The 17,423-nt window shown below is 28.9% G+C and overlaps 1 protein-coding gene across 6 annotated transcripts in view; it reads right to left on the bottom strand.

The window, feature by feature from the left end:
• Positions 1-17,423, bottom strand: part of LOC123297828 (rho GTPase-activating protein 26) — a 227,983-nt gene that overhangs the window by 8,669 nt on the left and 201,891 nt on the right. For all 6 annotated transcript variants that reach the window (XM_044879624.1, XM_044879625.1, XM_044879627.1 and 3 more), the window contains 4 exons: positions 7,508-7,723; positions 2,055-2,205; positions 1,204-1,304; positions 497-679 (listed from right to left, as the gene is read on the bottom strand). In XM_044879624.1, the coding sequence (XP_044735559.1) occupies positions 497-679; positions 1,204-1,304; positions 2,055-2,205; positions 7,508-7,723 (651 nt within the window). The remainder of the gene's footprint in view (positions 1-496; positions 680-1,203; positions 1,305-2,054; positions 2,206-7,507; positions 7,724-17,423) is intronic.

Below are 17,423 nucleotides of genomic sequence, written 5' to 3'. Positions count from 1 at the left end.
CCTAGGTTAGGATAGATTAGAGTGACTGTCCTGGCTTGAGACATACTTAGACTATAGGGTCTGTTGTGATATCGAAAAAGGCTTGCCACATCTTCGGTCACTACTTCATGAACCATTTAGAGTTGTTTTTGACGTTAATGGACTTCAGGTCGGAGAGATCGTCAAAGAAAGACTGACTTAAGTGAGTTCACCTCCCCATGGCAAGAGCTGGACACTGACACAGAACATGAGACATCGTTTCTTCGAAGATGAGACATATTCTGATTCGTAAACAAAACACGAGGTGTCACATGAGCTGTGAGGGATCCAAGCACGTTCATATTTCGAAAATATGACGAATTTTGAAATTTCAGCAAAATGTGGTGCTATTTAAATAATTTTTTAACATTTTTTATGAATAAATGTTATATTCTTGGTTTCAAATTTGAGATCTGAATATCAATAGCCGCAAAAGTTATATCATATTATGAGTTTAAAATATTATTATGATATTTACCGGTTCTTTACCATCCATAACATCCATCCAAGCCTTCCGATCATTTTCAGATAACGCTTGTAGTGTGTATATAATACCAGGTCGACGTTCACAACTTAAATCGAAACAAAAACGTTTCTCAATTGTGTCAGACATACGGCGTGTACATGATGCTAGCACCATAGTAATTGGTGGCGGAACACCCTAAAAGAAATAAAATTAAAGAAATCAAAAAATTTAAGAAATTTTTGTTTAAAGAAATTAAGTAAAATGTAGGTTTGAGGTAAACGCAGTTGAAGTTTGGCTATTTGAAATCTTTTTTGCTTCTTGACGTACAATATATGGGCTTTTCAGTCAATATGCTAGTTGCTTACTGAAGCTGCAAATTCTTTAGACAATTAATGTTAGATAAAAATTGAATTTTAGAAAAAAAAAACTGTTTTCGAAATTAAATAAAAAATGCTATTTCGATATTATAATTGATTACTTATTATTACTTATTGTTAGTAAATTTGATACAAGCAACGGACACAGAAAGGTAAGCGGAAAGATAATTTTCCACAGGAGTAATAATATCGCGGTATTTGGTCGTTTCCATTCTTAAGACAAAAACCTTCTTAGTATTTTATAATAGGATAAAAATATTAAATACTGTTGACTAAAAAGTGTGTTTTATCTCTTCTTTGAAATTTCTTACAAATACTTGCTTTATAATATTGATGACTTACAGCTTTTGGATTTAATTGATTATATGGAGTCATTGTGAATTCCTTTGTACTTTTTTGATATGTACAATATTGTTTTGTCCATGTGGTTGTACCAAAAGTCTCTGAAAGATAAAATTTATTGAATCAATATTCAATATTGAGTGTTTCATTAAAAAAGAAAATAATGTGTGGTTGTGAGACACAGTATATACAAAAATGAGTTTTAAGAAACAACAAATTTATTAAATTTAAAAATTCATAGCACGCACAATATTCAAAATAATTTTTCCCTTTAATAAATCACATTAATAAATTAAAGTTTAAGTTTCTAAAGCCTCGAGATGAAATTTTTGTATCACGGTGGTCCGAGCCTCAGTTCTGCAGTCCAATAAAGCAGAAGGAGGGGAGGTTAGACTAAAAGAAGAAGCAATATTTTGAATACAAAATAACGATAGAAAAAATTAATATAAAATGTATTATCTAAGGCAAAAATAATTCAAAACTAAATAATACCGCACGATATTAGTTTTAAAAAAATGTTCTTTTTCTCTCTCTACTCTAAGAATACTCTAAAAGTATTCTTTGTTGACGGTTTTTATGTAATAAACTGGAATTAAAATTAGCTGTATTACTTAAAAGCCGTGTCGGATTAATCTAGCACGTGCGGGGCCCTCAAATGCGCGGGGCGTGTAGCATTTGCTACTCTTGCTACGTGGCTAATCCACCACTGCTTAAAAGGATTGACTTCTTCAACTAAAATGTAACGCAATCAGTTTCGTTATGATGATTAATAAGATGCAAGTATTGCGGTTGTTTCAATGTACTCCGTATTTTGCTGTGCCTCACTTTGCCATAAATATAAAAGTACTTACTCTTTTCCATTAAAAATAAATAACCTTCTTTACTATAACTTTTTGTTGCTACTTTACCAGGTTGCTCTTCCACCTTCTGCTGTCGCATTTCCAACATTTTTATCTTTAATGATTCTGTTTTATTTCGTGTTTCTATAAAATTTTCACGTGTCTGTAAAATAAAGAAGAAAATTTTCGTAAAGAAAATTGCAATTTTTATATTTTTTACAACATTATAATCAAATATTAGGCTACTAAAATTTTCATGAACGTAGATTATTTGTTTTTATAATTATTCTTGCTCGCAGTTAGTTTGGCATTTCCCCAATAACCCCATTCGGTATTTGTAATAATCCCCTATGTATACAGGATGATGTATGAGTTAATATAAATGAGCTCGTATATGGTCTCTGAAACCGTTCTATTAAAATTCTAATTCGATTTTCGTTTCCTGATATAAAATCAAAATTTTGTTTTTAAATAGAAACCTGATGTTTACATAAAAACATTGCTAGATCAATGAATTCCAATCAAAAATGCTTTGTTGATTTCTTAATTATATAGATTAAAATATTTTAATTTTATTTGGAAATATATTTAACGTGGATCATCCTGTACACACTATACATACACATAAAATAAAGGTTATTTTGTTTACAACTTTATTATTATGAGAGTGCCAAAACAGTTCTACTATTAAATCACCGATATCTTTACTAAGCTTTGATACATTTAAAGTCACACACGCACATAGCTATTTGAATGAAACTATCTTCTGAAGTCAAATTTACAAATTTAAGCAAAGAAGGATTGCAATTTTTTTATTAAACTTATTAAAATTTTATAATATAGATACAGGATGTTTCAAAATTATACAGCCCTTTTTAGATGCGATTAGGCAGGCAGCAAATTTTAAAACGTAGTTTTACCAAAAAGTAGCTTTACATCACTTTCCAACCGCCATTTATAGTAGTTTTCGAAAATTTTGAAAGTATTTTCTAGAAAACTTTTTTAGGGTTTTTTTTTTTTTTTTTTTTTTTTTTTTTTTAATTTTCATAAAGTTCACTAGTTGTAGCTACCTACAAATTTTCGCCTCTCTATCTTTTATATTTCTGGAGAAAATGGACACCCAATTTTGCTGTTATTTGTCCCCTTCACGAGAAAACATCACATGATGTTTACGAAAAATATTTTCAAAGAAAAGTTGTTTATTTTTTTACAAGGAACATTTTTTACACATTGAATTTTACAGTTTTTCAAGCATTTCGCAGGTAGCACTTTTTTTTTGCTAAAAGTTTCACACTCCTCTAAGGTATTTCAAATAACATACCAAAAAAGCAGCTTTACATAGCGTTTTTCGATTTTTTTTTTGTAAGATTTAACTGGCGTATTGGAAGATGGAACTTTATTTAATAGTATTTAGCATTCTACGTAAAACTAAACTAGCAATCTTAATTCGATATAAACATCTGTGAATGCAAATTACATATTCATGTTTTTGTTTATGAACATAACAAGAGAAATGTTTCAAAAGATAATGGATAACGTGGATAATCCAAATGTGTTTGCAACGTCAGGTTACTAATTAGTTACATATAACAAGACTAATATAGTTTGTATGTGTATAATTTTTCATTGGGTCTTGGGTTTGTTTTGTTAAAATCGCATGCTTAATTAATAGAGATTTATGAACAAGCTAAGGCTGTTGTCTCCCTACAGTATTGTAAAAAGTTTTGGTTTATATGCGCAATAAGAGAAGAGTATAACATGATTGTCGTCAAATAATGAGTTATTTTTAGCTTTACAATACCACGCAACTATTTCTCATACAATACATTGTGTACAAAGTATTGTTAATAATTTTGCTAATATAGATATCTCTCTTCAATCACCAATACTCTAACTATTGTCATTTCTATTCAACTGCAAAATTGATTAACTTTACGTTATTATATCTCAACAGTGAAACGATCAATAATATTTAACGATATCGGCCAAATTTTGTTACTCGGGGTTTTTTGGGGTAGTTGATCACCTACATGATGTTGAAAAGTTTCCTAAATGAACCTGGTGACTAGGACGAGCTGGTTTTACACCTCATCCCCAGAATTCTCTTTAAATTAGTATAGTAGCTTATATATTATAGTACATAGTTACTTTTCAAATTCGTTAAAAATAATCAAATATTTAGAAAGGATTCGTTCTCTTCAACATACATCAATATTTGATTCAAATGAACAATATTATTATTTCTGACTATAAAGGTAGAATTAATTTGTCATCGAATCAATTCTATATTGAAGCATATTTTTTAAACATGATTTATTGGAATAATATCTTGTACACAATGTTAAAATTTAACTTTCAGATCTCTGTATGCCATTAAAACCTTCTAAGAACAATAAAATCTTGATAAGTTAAAAACCAAATAAAGTTTTAAATAATTTGAGTTATCAAGTTTTTAACTAACTAAAAGATAAAGTTAAGGAATTTTTAACGGTTCGTTTATTTACTTAGTGGTGTTTATTTATGTTTTTTGTTTATTGAGGGCGTTAAAAAATATCTTATTAAAAAGTTATTGAGATCCAATGCCCGTCCAAATTATTCGAATTATTCGTTTAAGTTATAAAGGCTTTGTATTTTAAGTAATTCTACTGTATAATCATCACAGGTTATGTTATAGTAATAACTAAAATTAATGAAAACTGTGTCTTCAACAACTATTAGACTTGGTGTTAGCGTACATTTTGGCGTAAAGGTAGAAATTTGAGTGGTTATTGTCAAGACCAATTCCCAGATTAAGGCTGTTGTCTCGCTATAGGCACAATATCAGAAAACTCTAAATTTGTTTGTCTCTAATTTGAGATAAATTTAATTAGTTTAAATAAAATTCGGATAAAATATGAGGGGTTGGGTTTTTAACAGTTTTTTAATTCTAGAATCTAGACAAAAAACCAGATTTAAGATATTTTCAAAAAACTAACGTAACATTCATGTACTTGTTTTGAGTTTTAAAAAAACCAAAATTATTGATCATTTCATTCTTGAGATATAATTACTCAAAGTTATTCAATTTTATTGTTGAACAGACACAACTATATTAATTAGAGTATATGAAGTAGAAGAGAGATATCTTTTATAGACTTTAATAAGAGAATACAGAAGATTGACTACGAGAATACCTCGCGTTTGTACATTAGAGTTAAAAACAACACTTTATTTGACTACGTATATATACTAAGCATGTGCACTATTGCTGTTCATATAGTACACAACATTTTTACAATATTGTACGGAGACAACATCCTTAAAAACAAAAACAAGTGAGTTTGGAAGAGGGGGGGGGGGTTGGAAATTGAAATTTCTAATTTTTTCTGATTCTTAATAGAATAATAATCGCATGCCTAGAACCTGTTGTGTGTTTTAAGCACTCCAGTTTCTCGATAGTTTTTCTCTAAAGTACCAAATAACGTCAACTTTACGGTTAAGGGCTTCATCTTGACAACAATCACTTAAAATTGTATCCATAATGCAATGAGTGGTCAATATACACACTAACCTCAGACCTATCAAATTTTTTTTTGTGGGTATTTTTGTTTTTAATAATTCCTATAAAGATTACAAATTTTTTTTTTAAATATGTTAAAATTGGACACAGTGTATTGGTAGGTATAGACAAAATGAGTGAACCTATAACAATATTGAGAGTATAGAGATGATTTTAGCAGATACACTAATTGATAATTGCGTAGGACAAAATCAAAACGGAGGAATGGAATAACGGGATGACATAATTGTTTGTTCTTTATAAGGTTTGTTTAAATAATAACATCAATATATGTAACACCTCCACAAAATGGTTTTTTCAAATATATCTAGATATTATTTTAATAAAAAGGTCTGTTTTTTTTCCCACAAACTTTGAGTTTTAAAATTTTCATACATTTTTAGCATTTAATAATTATACATAAAAATTATGATTGAAAAAAAGATTCGAAAAGTAACTACGAATATTTTGTGTGGTAATTTTCAGCAAACTAGTAAAGATTTTTTTTCCAAAGGAGAAGTTTCATTTAAAGTTCTCATTCGTCTAATAATTATGATTACCCTTATTTTTATGATTATCCCAAAATTTGTTTCTAAATTATAAAAAATTACAAGTAAAAATTAATTTTTGAAACTTTACAATAAAAAATTTTTAATTTATTATTATTTTCTGCGGTAAATATTTAAAAAGTTAAAACTATCCTCAATTGTAAATTCACCTAGTGCGCCCCCATAAATTTTATTTTATGATTTAAATTAGTGTGGAAAGGTATTTATGTTTATAGGTAAAGAAGGTCTTTGTATAAATTTATGTATCCAGAACATAAACGCAAAATTTTTTTGCCTAATTATAACTTTTCTTTTTTTGTATTAACTTTTGTGATTTCTATTTTTCGAGATAAAAATATGACTAGAAATACGGAATTTCTTTTTAAGGTTCTCGATCTTCCTACACCTATTCTTGTAGGAAATATGTCAAATTTCATAGTGGCGCAAAAATATCTATTAGGTATAGAAATGCCTGAGCAGGGATAAGTTGTGATGTCTGATCATCACTTCGTCGGATGTATGTGAATTATTAATCTGCCGGATCGGCAAAAATGTAGATTTACGGATACGGATAATTAGAGCCAAGATCCGCGGACACAGATACAGACCTTTGATTTGCAATTGATCAAACAGATATAAAGTAAAAAACAAGTGAAAACAAACAATTGACCGAGTTAATTGTTTAAATACCATGTAAAGACAGTGTTGATTACGTAATCGTTTGTTTTTTTTACGTCATCTAAGTAAAGAAAGATAGTCACTCTTGATACAAAGTAATAAGAGTATCTTTCTTTTCACTTCCTCAGTGTACGTCATAATAAACAAACACATACATTAATTTGCGACCTCACGGGTAAACAATGATGTTTACGTAAAAACTTTTCAAACAAAAGTTGTTTATTTTTTTATAAGGAACATTTTTTTTTATTTAATCTTCTGTTCTATCTCTAACGGTTAACAAGTTGGTCATTTACGAACTCGATATCACTTTTTACGTCCTGAACACACTATACAAATTTCACATACAACCGGAAATAAACTCTTTAGGTGATTTTAGGAACACCTACAACAAAATTTTGTTTGTAGCATCAATATTTTTAAGGGTTACAAACTTGGAACTAAACTTAGTACATCTTAGTAATATTAGAGTTGATCAAAGGAGCGTTAAACCAAACAATTCAATTTTGAAATAAATAAAATTCAAATACATAAAATACTTAAAAGTAACTTTTTATGGGATCTATAAATACCTTTTAATAATCTGAGATGGTTTCCAGAAACCAATCAAATATTCTATTTTCTTTTATTTGGGTATTAATAATAAAAAGAACTTTATAACTAAATTCACTCAAAATAAAGTAATAATATGAAACACTTACTTTTTGTATTCGTAATTGTAAATCACTCATAAACGGACGAAAATCCTTGGCAACTTCATGACCTTGATGATAGAATGTAAGCCAACCGAACATAAAACCCAATAATGTTTCAACAAATTCAAATTTTTTACGTTCTTGTACTTCTTGTAAACGGAATACATAATCCAAACTGGCCTGACAGAAATAACGTTCGGCCATGTCCAATTGTACGTCAGCCTAAAACAGAAGACAAACAAATATATTATAATAAAGTTGTTGTTCTATATTGTATATAATATGAATACAAAATATGTGACACTAAGCAAAATAACAAGTTTATGAGTCAAAGTCAAAACGTAACAAAATTCATTAATCATATTCATTTGAATTGACTAATTACGCATTCAATTAATGCATATCTTTGCATGTAATTTGAGCGGTTTGATTGGTTTATATTCATAAATAAATGAAATATTTAACAATTCAATAGTATTCATTCAACTTCCAAATGTAAAGATAGTACTCAAGTAAACTTTATGACCCTTAGAAGTCAGACCAATAATGTCGTGATTAAGTCTATTATTCTATTCATTGATAAATTATATACACTAGCTCGATCCGTGCGGTACCCGTGGCTAAAAGCAAGCTAAAGAAATAATATAGGCAATTTTATTACAGATATGATAAACAAATTACAAACTGAACAAAACTGAATCTTAATATAATTTCTGTTGTATGTTTTTTTCCTAAGCGGTACATTTTTAGACCGTGAGTCTATTTTTCGCCACTAGTCAGCACGATAAGCTTTAAAATGAGGGATAAATCATCGAAATTGATAAAGGAATAAGGAAGATTTCGCGATGTGAGAGAAAAATACACCAGAGAAATAATTAGAAGATTATATGTCCATGTATTGTCATTTATAAATACACATATAGAAATTTTTTCGTAGCTTAAATAATGCTTAGTCTGACTACTTTTTCCTTTACGAAAATTCTCGAAGGTAGAGAGAGGGTTTCTCTTTTCAGTATTCGAAAAAATTTTCAGAAAAGTAAAAACGATATTTTTTTTTAATCCTTATAAGATAAGTGCCGATGGAGAGTATATTCGACAATTCTACTAAGGAAGACTCTAACTATCGATTTTAATTGAAACCTTTTTATAGGTCATTTTATAGACATACAGATGTACGGCTTCGCCATAATTATGATTGTTAATTATCTGCTATTTATAGTGAATATTATCTACGATTAAATAATTTAGGTTGGCTATATTTGGCATCTAGGAAATTGGGGCAAAAATCGAAATTTATTTTGGACATTGATTACAAATTTTCAACAAAAAATATACGATATCTGACATATATATAATTCATTTGCATTCTTAAGAAATACATTCCCTCGAGCATCATGTTTTCTCAACGGCTTATATTGAGCCTGAATTCGATATCCGAAATGCGATTTAAATTGTAAAGGGTAGATCAAAATTTTAAATAAGAAAGTTAGTCTTTATGAAATAACAATAACTCTTTTTGGAGATACTTTTATGCTAACCTACTAAATTAGGCTGTAGTTATAAGAAAACATGTCTCTTCATAAAAAACTAACATCCTTTTTTGCGAAACATTTTCTCGATGGTTGACTTGATTTCGTAGAATGCAGAAACAAATTCAGATAGATTTTTGCATTCGATTTTCACTTAATCAGTTTTACGAAAAAAAGTTCCAACAAAAGTTGTTCGTTATTTTATTAGTAGGTGATAATCGTTCAAATATCTGAACAATTGAAACGATTTCTCTGTATTTCGTTATATTTAATCATTACAGAGAAGTCGGTCTATTGCAGCAGACTAAACTATATCGCAACGATTAAATGATAGATAGACTCAATAAAACTAAACACCTTGGATATACGCCCAGCTTTCAGTATAAATATAGAGCTTTTTTGTACATATATATTTAAAAAACTGTAATTAAAAGTTCCATTATCATTAAAAAGTAAGTTATTTAATAGCTTAAAACAAACAAATAAATAAATTTAAAAAATCCATTAAAAAATTTGATTCAAACTTTTTATTGTAAACTAGATAAAAAAAAAACAAAGCTTTCATTCATGAAAATAAAAAACGACGTGGGTGGATACCACTAGAAGTTTTTTTAGTAGCAAATACAGGTATACACTAGTATAATAAAATATAGTTCACAATGAAGAGCTTATAGCCTAGATTTAGAAGTTGTTTTTTATATTCGTTATAACAATAACATACATTTAACTATTGTAGAGGATAACAATTGAAGATGCGCTACTATTTCAAGACTATTTGTAAAAGACAAAATTTAAATGTTTGAATTCATGCACCACATGTGTCTTTTATATGAAAGCTTTACATGTTCTTAAAAAAAATTGTTAAGGAGGTCCTATCGCTTGGGAAAAGCAGCTCCAGGGCTACGATTTAAAAAAAAATGAATATAACATAATTCATAAAAATGACATGAGGAAAAACATTGAAGTTTTTCCTTTTAACCAATAACGTTTAATTTCTAATTGCCGTGGCAACACTTCAAGTGAGTATATTGGAGTAGGGCATTTTCAAGCTCACATCTTAACCCTTAAAATAAGCTCTGGTAGAGCTCAAAAGGACGAAGGATAACAAATTTATATGCTTACGGATATTGTGCATTTTTTCATGAGGTAAGTGTCGCATTTTTTTATTTGTGTGGTAATTTTTGACATATACTAGTGATTCTACAAAGAAGTATTAATGTTCCATTTAAACAAGTACATAAATGAACGTAGGAAAATAATAATGAATGAAAAATATGGCGGTCGCCTACGCTAACACTAACCTATTTTTCAGTGAACTGGAAACAAGCCTGATAATAATATAATTTTATTCTATAGTTAGCTTGCAGTTATTGGTAAGAGAGAGATAGCTATATTACCTACAATTTTATATATAGTTTTATAAATGTTAACCTATTATTTTGTATTACCTATAAAATGATGTTTACGTAATATCCGTAATGTAGTTTCGTTTAAGGTAGTAAAGCATTGACGAGATTCATAGGTAACTACAATTTAAAAAACAATTATTCAAAGGATTATAGTTAAATTGATGGTTTTCTTGTTAATCGGAAATATTAAGAAGCGTTATGCGAGCAAATTTGAATTGTAAAAAATTCCTTAGATTATATATAACAAATTTATGAATGGTATAATAATTAAATCCCATCAAATATTAATAATATATGATATGAATTTATTTTGTTCATAATCAAAATAATATATAAATTAAAATTACGTTAAATGTTGTAAACAATTAATAATTTTTAGGTTACATTTAATTATTTAAACAAAAGATGATAAATGAATTCGATATTTAAATTTTAGTCAACTCAGTTTTTATACATTTTTTTAATGACTTGTTTATTTTAAATTTGTTAATAAAATATTACTTACATTGATATCTTAATTTATTATAAACAAATGTTTGTACCGTAAGTTGTAAGAAACAAAAATGATCGCTGATTTTACTAAACTATTTACCACTTTGACAATGCTATACTACCTTAAATAAAGATTTGTATACCATGGAGTCAGGAGTCTTGTCATTACGGTTAATAACATTACAACCTGTTCTAAATAAACATATGTTCTAATATTTCTATATGCAATTGAACAAGCGTTTACTTTTAAATTCTGTTTATCAATAATTTCCTGTTCGTTTTATTTAATTGGATGTGTCCATAGAATAGGCTCCCCTAGGAGAGGATGGATGTACGATTTTCTGGGAAACAAAATTTTAGGATTAGAAATTTCGGATTCGTTCCAATGATTAGATTGATTTTTGAATTATATATTTGCATATCTACTACGATGAATTCTCATAAACTATTTTCTAGAATTTTATATTTAAATTTTTGAATAAACAATTTTGTGGAAGCACGGCCGTTCTTTTGCTGTTACGAATTAGTCAAAATGAATTCTTCAGGAATAGTGAAAAAGGATATGTATATTTAAATCTGAAAATTTTCGAAGGCGCTAGGGTACTAGAAAGTTTTAAAAAGATAATGCACAATCGGATGTTACAACAATACTAAATACAAAATTTCAACATTCTTTGATTAATGGTTTGTATCTGATGCGATTTATCGAAAATTTTCGATATCATTATGTACAAGGACGTGTATGTTACAACAGTCCTATTGTTACATCTTTCATGTTCGTATTTCATAGAAGGATTTGTCTCCGATCTCACAAAAAGTTCCAATAGGGCTAGAAAATGAAATCTAGACCTCTTTTGAGGTTGTAAATTAGCCAAAATGAATTCAGGAATGGTCAAAAAAGATATTTGTATTTAAATTTGAAAATTCATGTTTCTCATTTCCGAAAAAGCAGTTGCACTGCCCGTTATATGCCATACCAAAACAATTTACTTCATTTTCGGCATTCAATTTTAGTTATTTTACTTGGTTTTTGCCATAGAATCTTTTAATAATAAAAAACGCCTAGCTAAATCCTTCAGTCTGTGTATTTAAAAAAAAATTGGTTGGAAATTTCAGGATATTTTCAAAGGCCTAACGTTTTACTAGTCTTCTAAGAACAACTACGTTGAATACAATTAGGATGTTTTGAAAGTGTTAATACAGAAATACACACTCGGAAGGTCGAAAAAGAAGAAAATTTTACTGCATAAACATCAAATACTAGTTTTACTATCAGTTTATTCGACAAGTTTGTCTATTTATATAGAAATAATTTGAAGAATATATCGAATATATTGAATATCCGTAGCTTTAGTTGTCTACCAGTAAGCATTGAATATACAAACATATCTCGTTCATGTTATTTGCAGATGATGTCCAAGTCTGGTGACTACTATACAAATATCTTATCTTTGTTTTGGACTTGTGTTCGTCCAATTGAAATAAATGTATATGAAATTGTATTGAGAACATCTTAATACTTACAAACAAGTAAAGGAGTATTTAAAATAGAGTGAACTGTGAACAGCCAATCGTATATATGATGAACTAATTCTTCCTGGATGAATTTATTTTGGAGAGTAACATACTTTATCCTAACAGTTTTATCATGTGTATCGATGAATAAGGGACCGTTCATAAAATACGTCACGGTAAAATTTGGATTTTGAAACCCCCTCACCCCGGTTGTCACACTTCCTGTGACCCCCTATAAATATTACGTCACAAAAACTAAGCCCCCCACCCCCTAAAAATAGCAAATTTTGATTAATAGTACGCAAATTTTTATATTAAAAAATATTAAATTTTTTTTTCCAATAAAATTTAAATAAATAAACAAAACTTTTTATAATAATAGTGTTTTCTATTTATCAGAAGTCCAAGGATTCTGTAAAAGCTGTGAGAAATTCTCCAATAAAATTTTTTGATAAAGCTGCGAACGTCACATTGTCTTAGACTCCCTGTCCCTCCTTGTCACACTCAGCAGAATCCCCCCTCCCTTGAGTGCGAACGTATTTTATGAACGGCCCTTAACGAAAAGAAAGTCCAATGTGTATTGCTTTTCATACACGTAAAAGCTTCAGGTTAGTCTTGCGAGCCAATTTTTTTTACTTATGCACGGGTCGCTAGCTCGCGGAAGAGAACCCTTTTTGTCAATACATACTTGAAACTTTGCGAGCTGCTTACTTTTAGCGAGTCTATTAAACTTTTTATCTACAACTTTTTTTTTGAAATTGCTGTGTTTTTCAAAATTGAGCATGATAAGGTCATATTTAATTAGGAGTATTATGTTGTATTTATCTTTCAATCCAAATCTTGGTCCTTCCAGTTTCGCTAGGCTTTCGTTTATTAAATTCTCAAACTTAGGAATAGTCTGACTGCGGATAGCTGAAGGTCTGTGGTTTTTTAATTTTATTTTTTTTTTTTAATTTTTTTATTTCAATAGAATCCTTTACATCAAGGATGTCCAGCTTTTTGGCTTAATTACCACTTTAGGGACCACGTTAAGATGAACTTTGAGATTTTGGACTTTGTCAGTTTCTTTAATCCATAATTTTTACTCCTTTAATTTTATAATTATAGTCCAAAGTTTTTATTTCATAATATCTGCTATAACTGCCGAAGGTCTAACTAAATTCCATAAATTCAAAAGCAGCTATGCGGGCATTCATAGTCAATATGAGCGGCAGTTCAGATAGACCTGTTTCCAGGGCTGGATTAATGCATGGGTCCAATTGGGATCAGGCCCAAGACCTCCGAGTGCCCTGGGTGTCCCCAACAATCAAATGAAAAACAAATAAACAAACCAGCAAATGGTTGATGGAATAAGCGAGCATGCGATCTTCAATCGTTGATCTCCAAAACTATGTAGCTCAAGATGCTTATAATAAATACAAAGTAAAATTTACTGTAAAAAAGTACTTATATAAAATTTTACTAAAAAATACTTCCTATGATTTCCAACCCACGACCCCTCAAATGTTTAATCCGGCCCTGCCTGCTTTACATAATAATGCACTTTAACATAACATTCATATAGTTAAGTCGACTGGCAGGAAGTTTATAAAAATTTGTTCAATTCGATAGAAATTTACCATGCACTGTATTTGTTATATATGGATAAGTCCGTGCATTATTGAAAGCTTTATTATTGATAAATCGAGCATTGTATCCACTAGTTTATTTAAGTTTTAAAGATTAAACAGTGTGGAAGAATTAGGTTGACATATTTACGAATGAATATACAACATGCAATATGTATACAAATGTAAATGTATAAAGTTCTCATGTGCCCTATGTTTTCATTTATCTAGGGTGCTGTAATAATTTTGCAGTTTGCTTATCTGTTTTTGTATCGGATTTGATGTTATCATCACCTAACTTTGATTATTTAAACACATTTTGATGTTGAATTCCAATTTTAGAAAAACATTCCACCCGAAAGTTGTTAAAAATTTTATGAAAACAAACCTATTCTAATAAACTATATCTTTAATAAACTAGTTATTTTAAACTTTAAGTTTCTAAATGTGAAAGTGAGTTTGTTTGTTTATTACGCTTCCACGCAAAAACTACTCATTAGATTTTAATGAAACTTTACCTTTTCTATATATTATTAAAAAAATTTTTTTTTTTGCCATTCTAAGGTGAACACGATTGTAAAGCATAAATTAAAGATTTCTGTAAAAAGGGGGAATGAGATACAATTTATGACCATCTGTTGTTTTATGATCAGGGTTTTCTGATATACTCAATGCATTATGACTATTTTACGTTTAAAAAAAATTGAAAACTGTACATATACTTTTATCTGTGTAGAACAATCTCTATCCCTATTGCGAGTATTATGGAAGGGGGATAAGTGAGAGCAAGGGAGGGGAGGGCTAGAACGCGGTGATTCTCATAAAACTTTTAAAAAGCCCCAGTGAATGATGAAAACTTGTAGAGTTGGCTCTTGGTATATTTGTAATTATTATTTAAGAAATTATCTTTAAATAAAAAAATGAGTCGCAATTTACATAACCTTAAAAAGTTGACATAATAAATTAAAATTCTTAACATTTTATTATTGAATTATCATAATTAAATCACATTTCCCATACTTAGATTATGAAGTATAAGTGCATTCTTGATGCTTGATTGAATCAAGATTGAACCTTGTTTTTGACATCAACACTATTTAAAATGCATAACAACATCATATTTTCCTATTGTGTCTGACACTTACTAATCAATTTGATGTTGTTTATGAATAATGCAAGTACTATTTATAATTTTTCTTTTGATTAAGCTTACACGCTAACATGCTAAAACAAAAAAAACTTCACGTTAAAATATGAAATAATTCTTAGCTTTTTACCCCCTATCTATCAAAAATCTATCAAAAACTACTTGAATAAGTACTTACAGGTCGAAAAAAGAAAATCAAATCTTCCAATTTGATATCTACGCGGTTAATTCGTAAATTATTATGCATTTTAGTTTTAACCGTTTTAAACACAGAAATACTTTTTATTTCTTTATTCGAAAATGAATCGAGAAAATAAGGCACCCAAATTTGTCACCATCTTATAATTTACCAGGATAATACAACTTGTCAAAGTTTCAGCTAATTTATTAGACTTTGGAGAATCATTTTGTATAAAAAACTTCGTTGGTAGGGAAGTGCTGCAGATTTTGTCATGAAGATTTATTGAAATTCAACTATTGAAATGGCTAATAGCTGCATAAAACAACTTTCAACACGAGAGAGAGTTCAACACGAAAATTTTCAAAAGTACGATTAAATTATAATTAATAAAACAGAAAAATTTAAAAGTGAGGTTGTGAAAATTGTCCTGTTACATTGTTATAAGGCTATGTTTTACAATATTTAAACCATGCCTATTACTTAAACTGAGATTAATAACCAGCTTTGTACACAATTACAGTGTTTTAAGATAGAAAGCCCGTTACAATCATAAAAAGCAAGCGAGAACTGTTTTCTTGGTATTAAAAACTTTGCCATAAATTAAATTATTATAAAGTTGTTTTTGATTAAAATCAGTAAAAATCTGCGAATATATTTTTTAAAAATAAATTTGTTCTAAGCAGATTTGGATTTTGAACCTAATGCTAATTCGACATTTAATTGGCTAAGATAATAAAATCTATTATCTTGTAAATAATTTAGCTACTTGAGTTACCTTGCAAATACCTTTTTCGTATTGTATAGCTATCAAAATGAATGAACGATGACAAATTTTATAAGAATGTTGTATATTTAATATGGAACAAATTCATTCAAGATTATAATAGACACTAGACAGTATAAAATTTTCAGTATTGGATTTGAGAAAATTGTTATGGCTAACAAAGATTTTGAGGGAAAACTGATAGATCACAAGCTCACAATGTCAACATGTTGGTCAACAGACTCCCGTTTTATTGAATGTCGAACAAAATGATTTTTCTTTCATCTGCTATTCAGATCTCCCGATTATCACTAGCCTTCCTCTCTCGAACTATAAACGAAGTTCGATTTACATCAAGGCATATAATTATCACGAGTATGACAGAATACATGCGTTAAACAATGCATCTAAGTGAGAGGTATTATATACATGTGTTGATCCCCACTCTCTGCAGGCACACAACAGAAGAACTATCGCATCGCTTAAAGGACATCGAAGCCACGACCCAAGTAACTTTTGCAATTTCCCATAACACCTCTAATACCTCTTACTTAGATGCATTGCTTAACGCATGAACTCTGTCATACTTGTGATAGTTATATGCCTAGATGTAAATCGAACATCGTGTATAAAATTATTTTTCTATCGATGCTAAACAAATTCTAATTTTGTATCATGTTAGATAATTCCAAAGTTTTCGTACTATAAGCGTCTTAGTTAAAGACTCCATTTACGTATAAGCGACTTTTGTTCGAAAAGTACTTTGTTAGCCAACTATCCCCTTATATTCACTGGATATACTAAGAAATAGGTTTGTGTGTAGTTATGAATTAATGATGTTCTTGATTGAAACAAATATGGCATTAATATGGTGTTGTTTTGAATAATATTACATATGTTAAACGATATACACATACATAAACTTATTTATTAAATATTCAGAGCATGTAATAACAGACCGTATAAAGTAATACTGAATATACAAATTTCAGAACTTTGAAGATAGAACTTAGAAAATTTTTAGAAGGAGACTCCGTTGAAGATAATGTATCTATCAATATATATTATAAATACGAAAGTAAGTTTGTTTGTTTGTTACGCTTTAACGCCAAAAGATCAGAATAACACATGAGCTATAATTTATAAAAAAAAAATTTACAAAAAATAAATTAATTACACATTATTTGTGTAAAAATTTAAAATAGTAAATGTCAAACAATTCATTGCCATTTTTTCTTATATACTGTGCATATATTTTAAGTGTGTAAAACAATCCCTG

This window comes from Chrysoperla carnea, chromosome 4, assembly GCF_905475395.1.
Source record: "Chrysoperla carnea chromosome 4, inChrCarn1.1, whole genome shotgun sequence".
NCBI classification, from domain to species: Eukaryota; Metazoa; Arthropoda; class Insecta; order Neuroptera; family Chrysopidae; genus Chrysoperla; species Chrysoperla carnea.
Note: the sequence above shows the minus strand (reverse complement) of the source record. Positions and strands in the feature narration are given on the sequence as shown.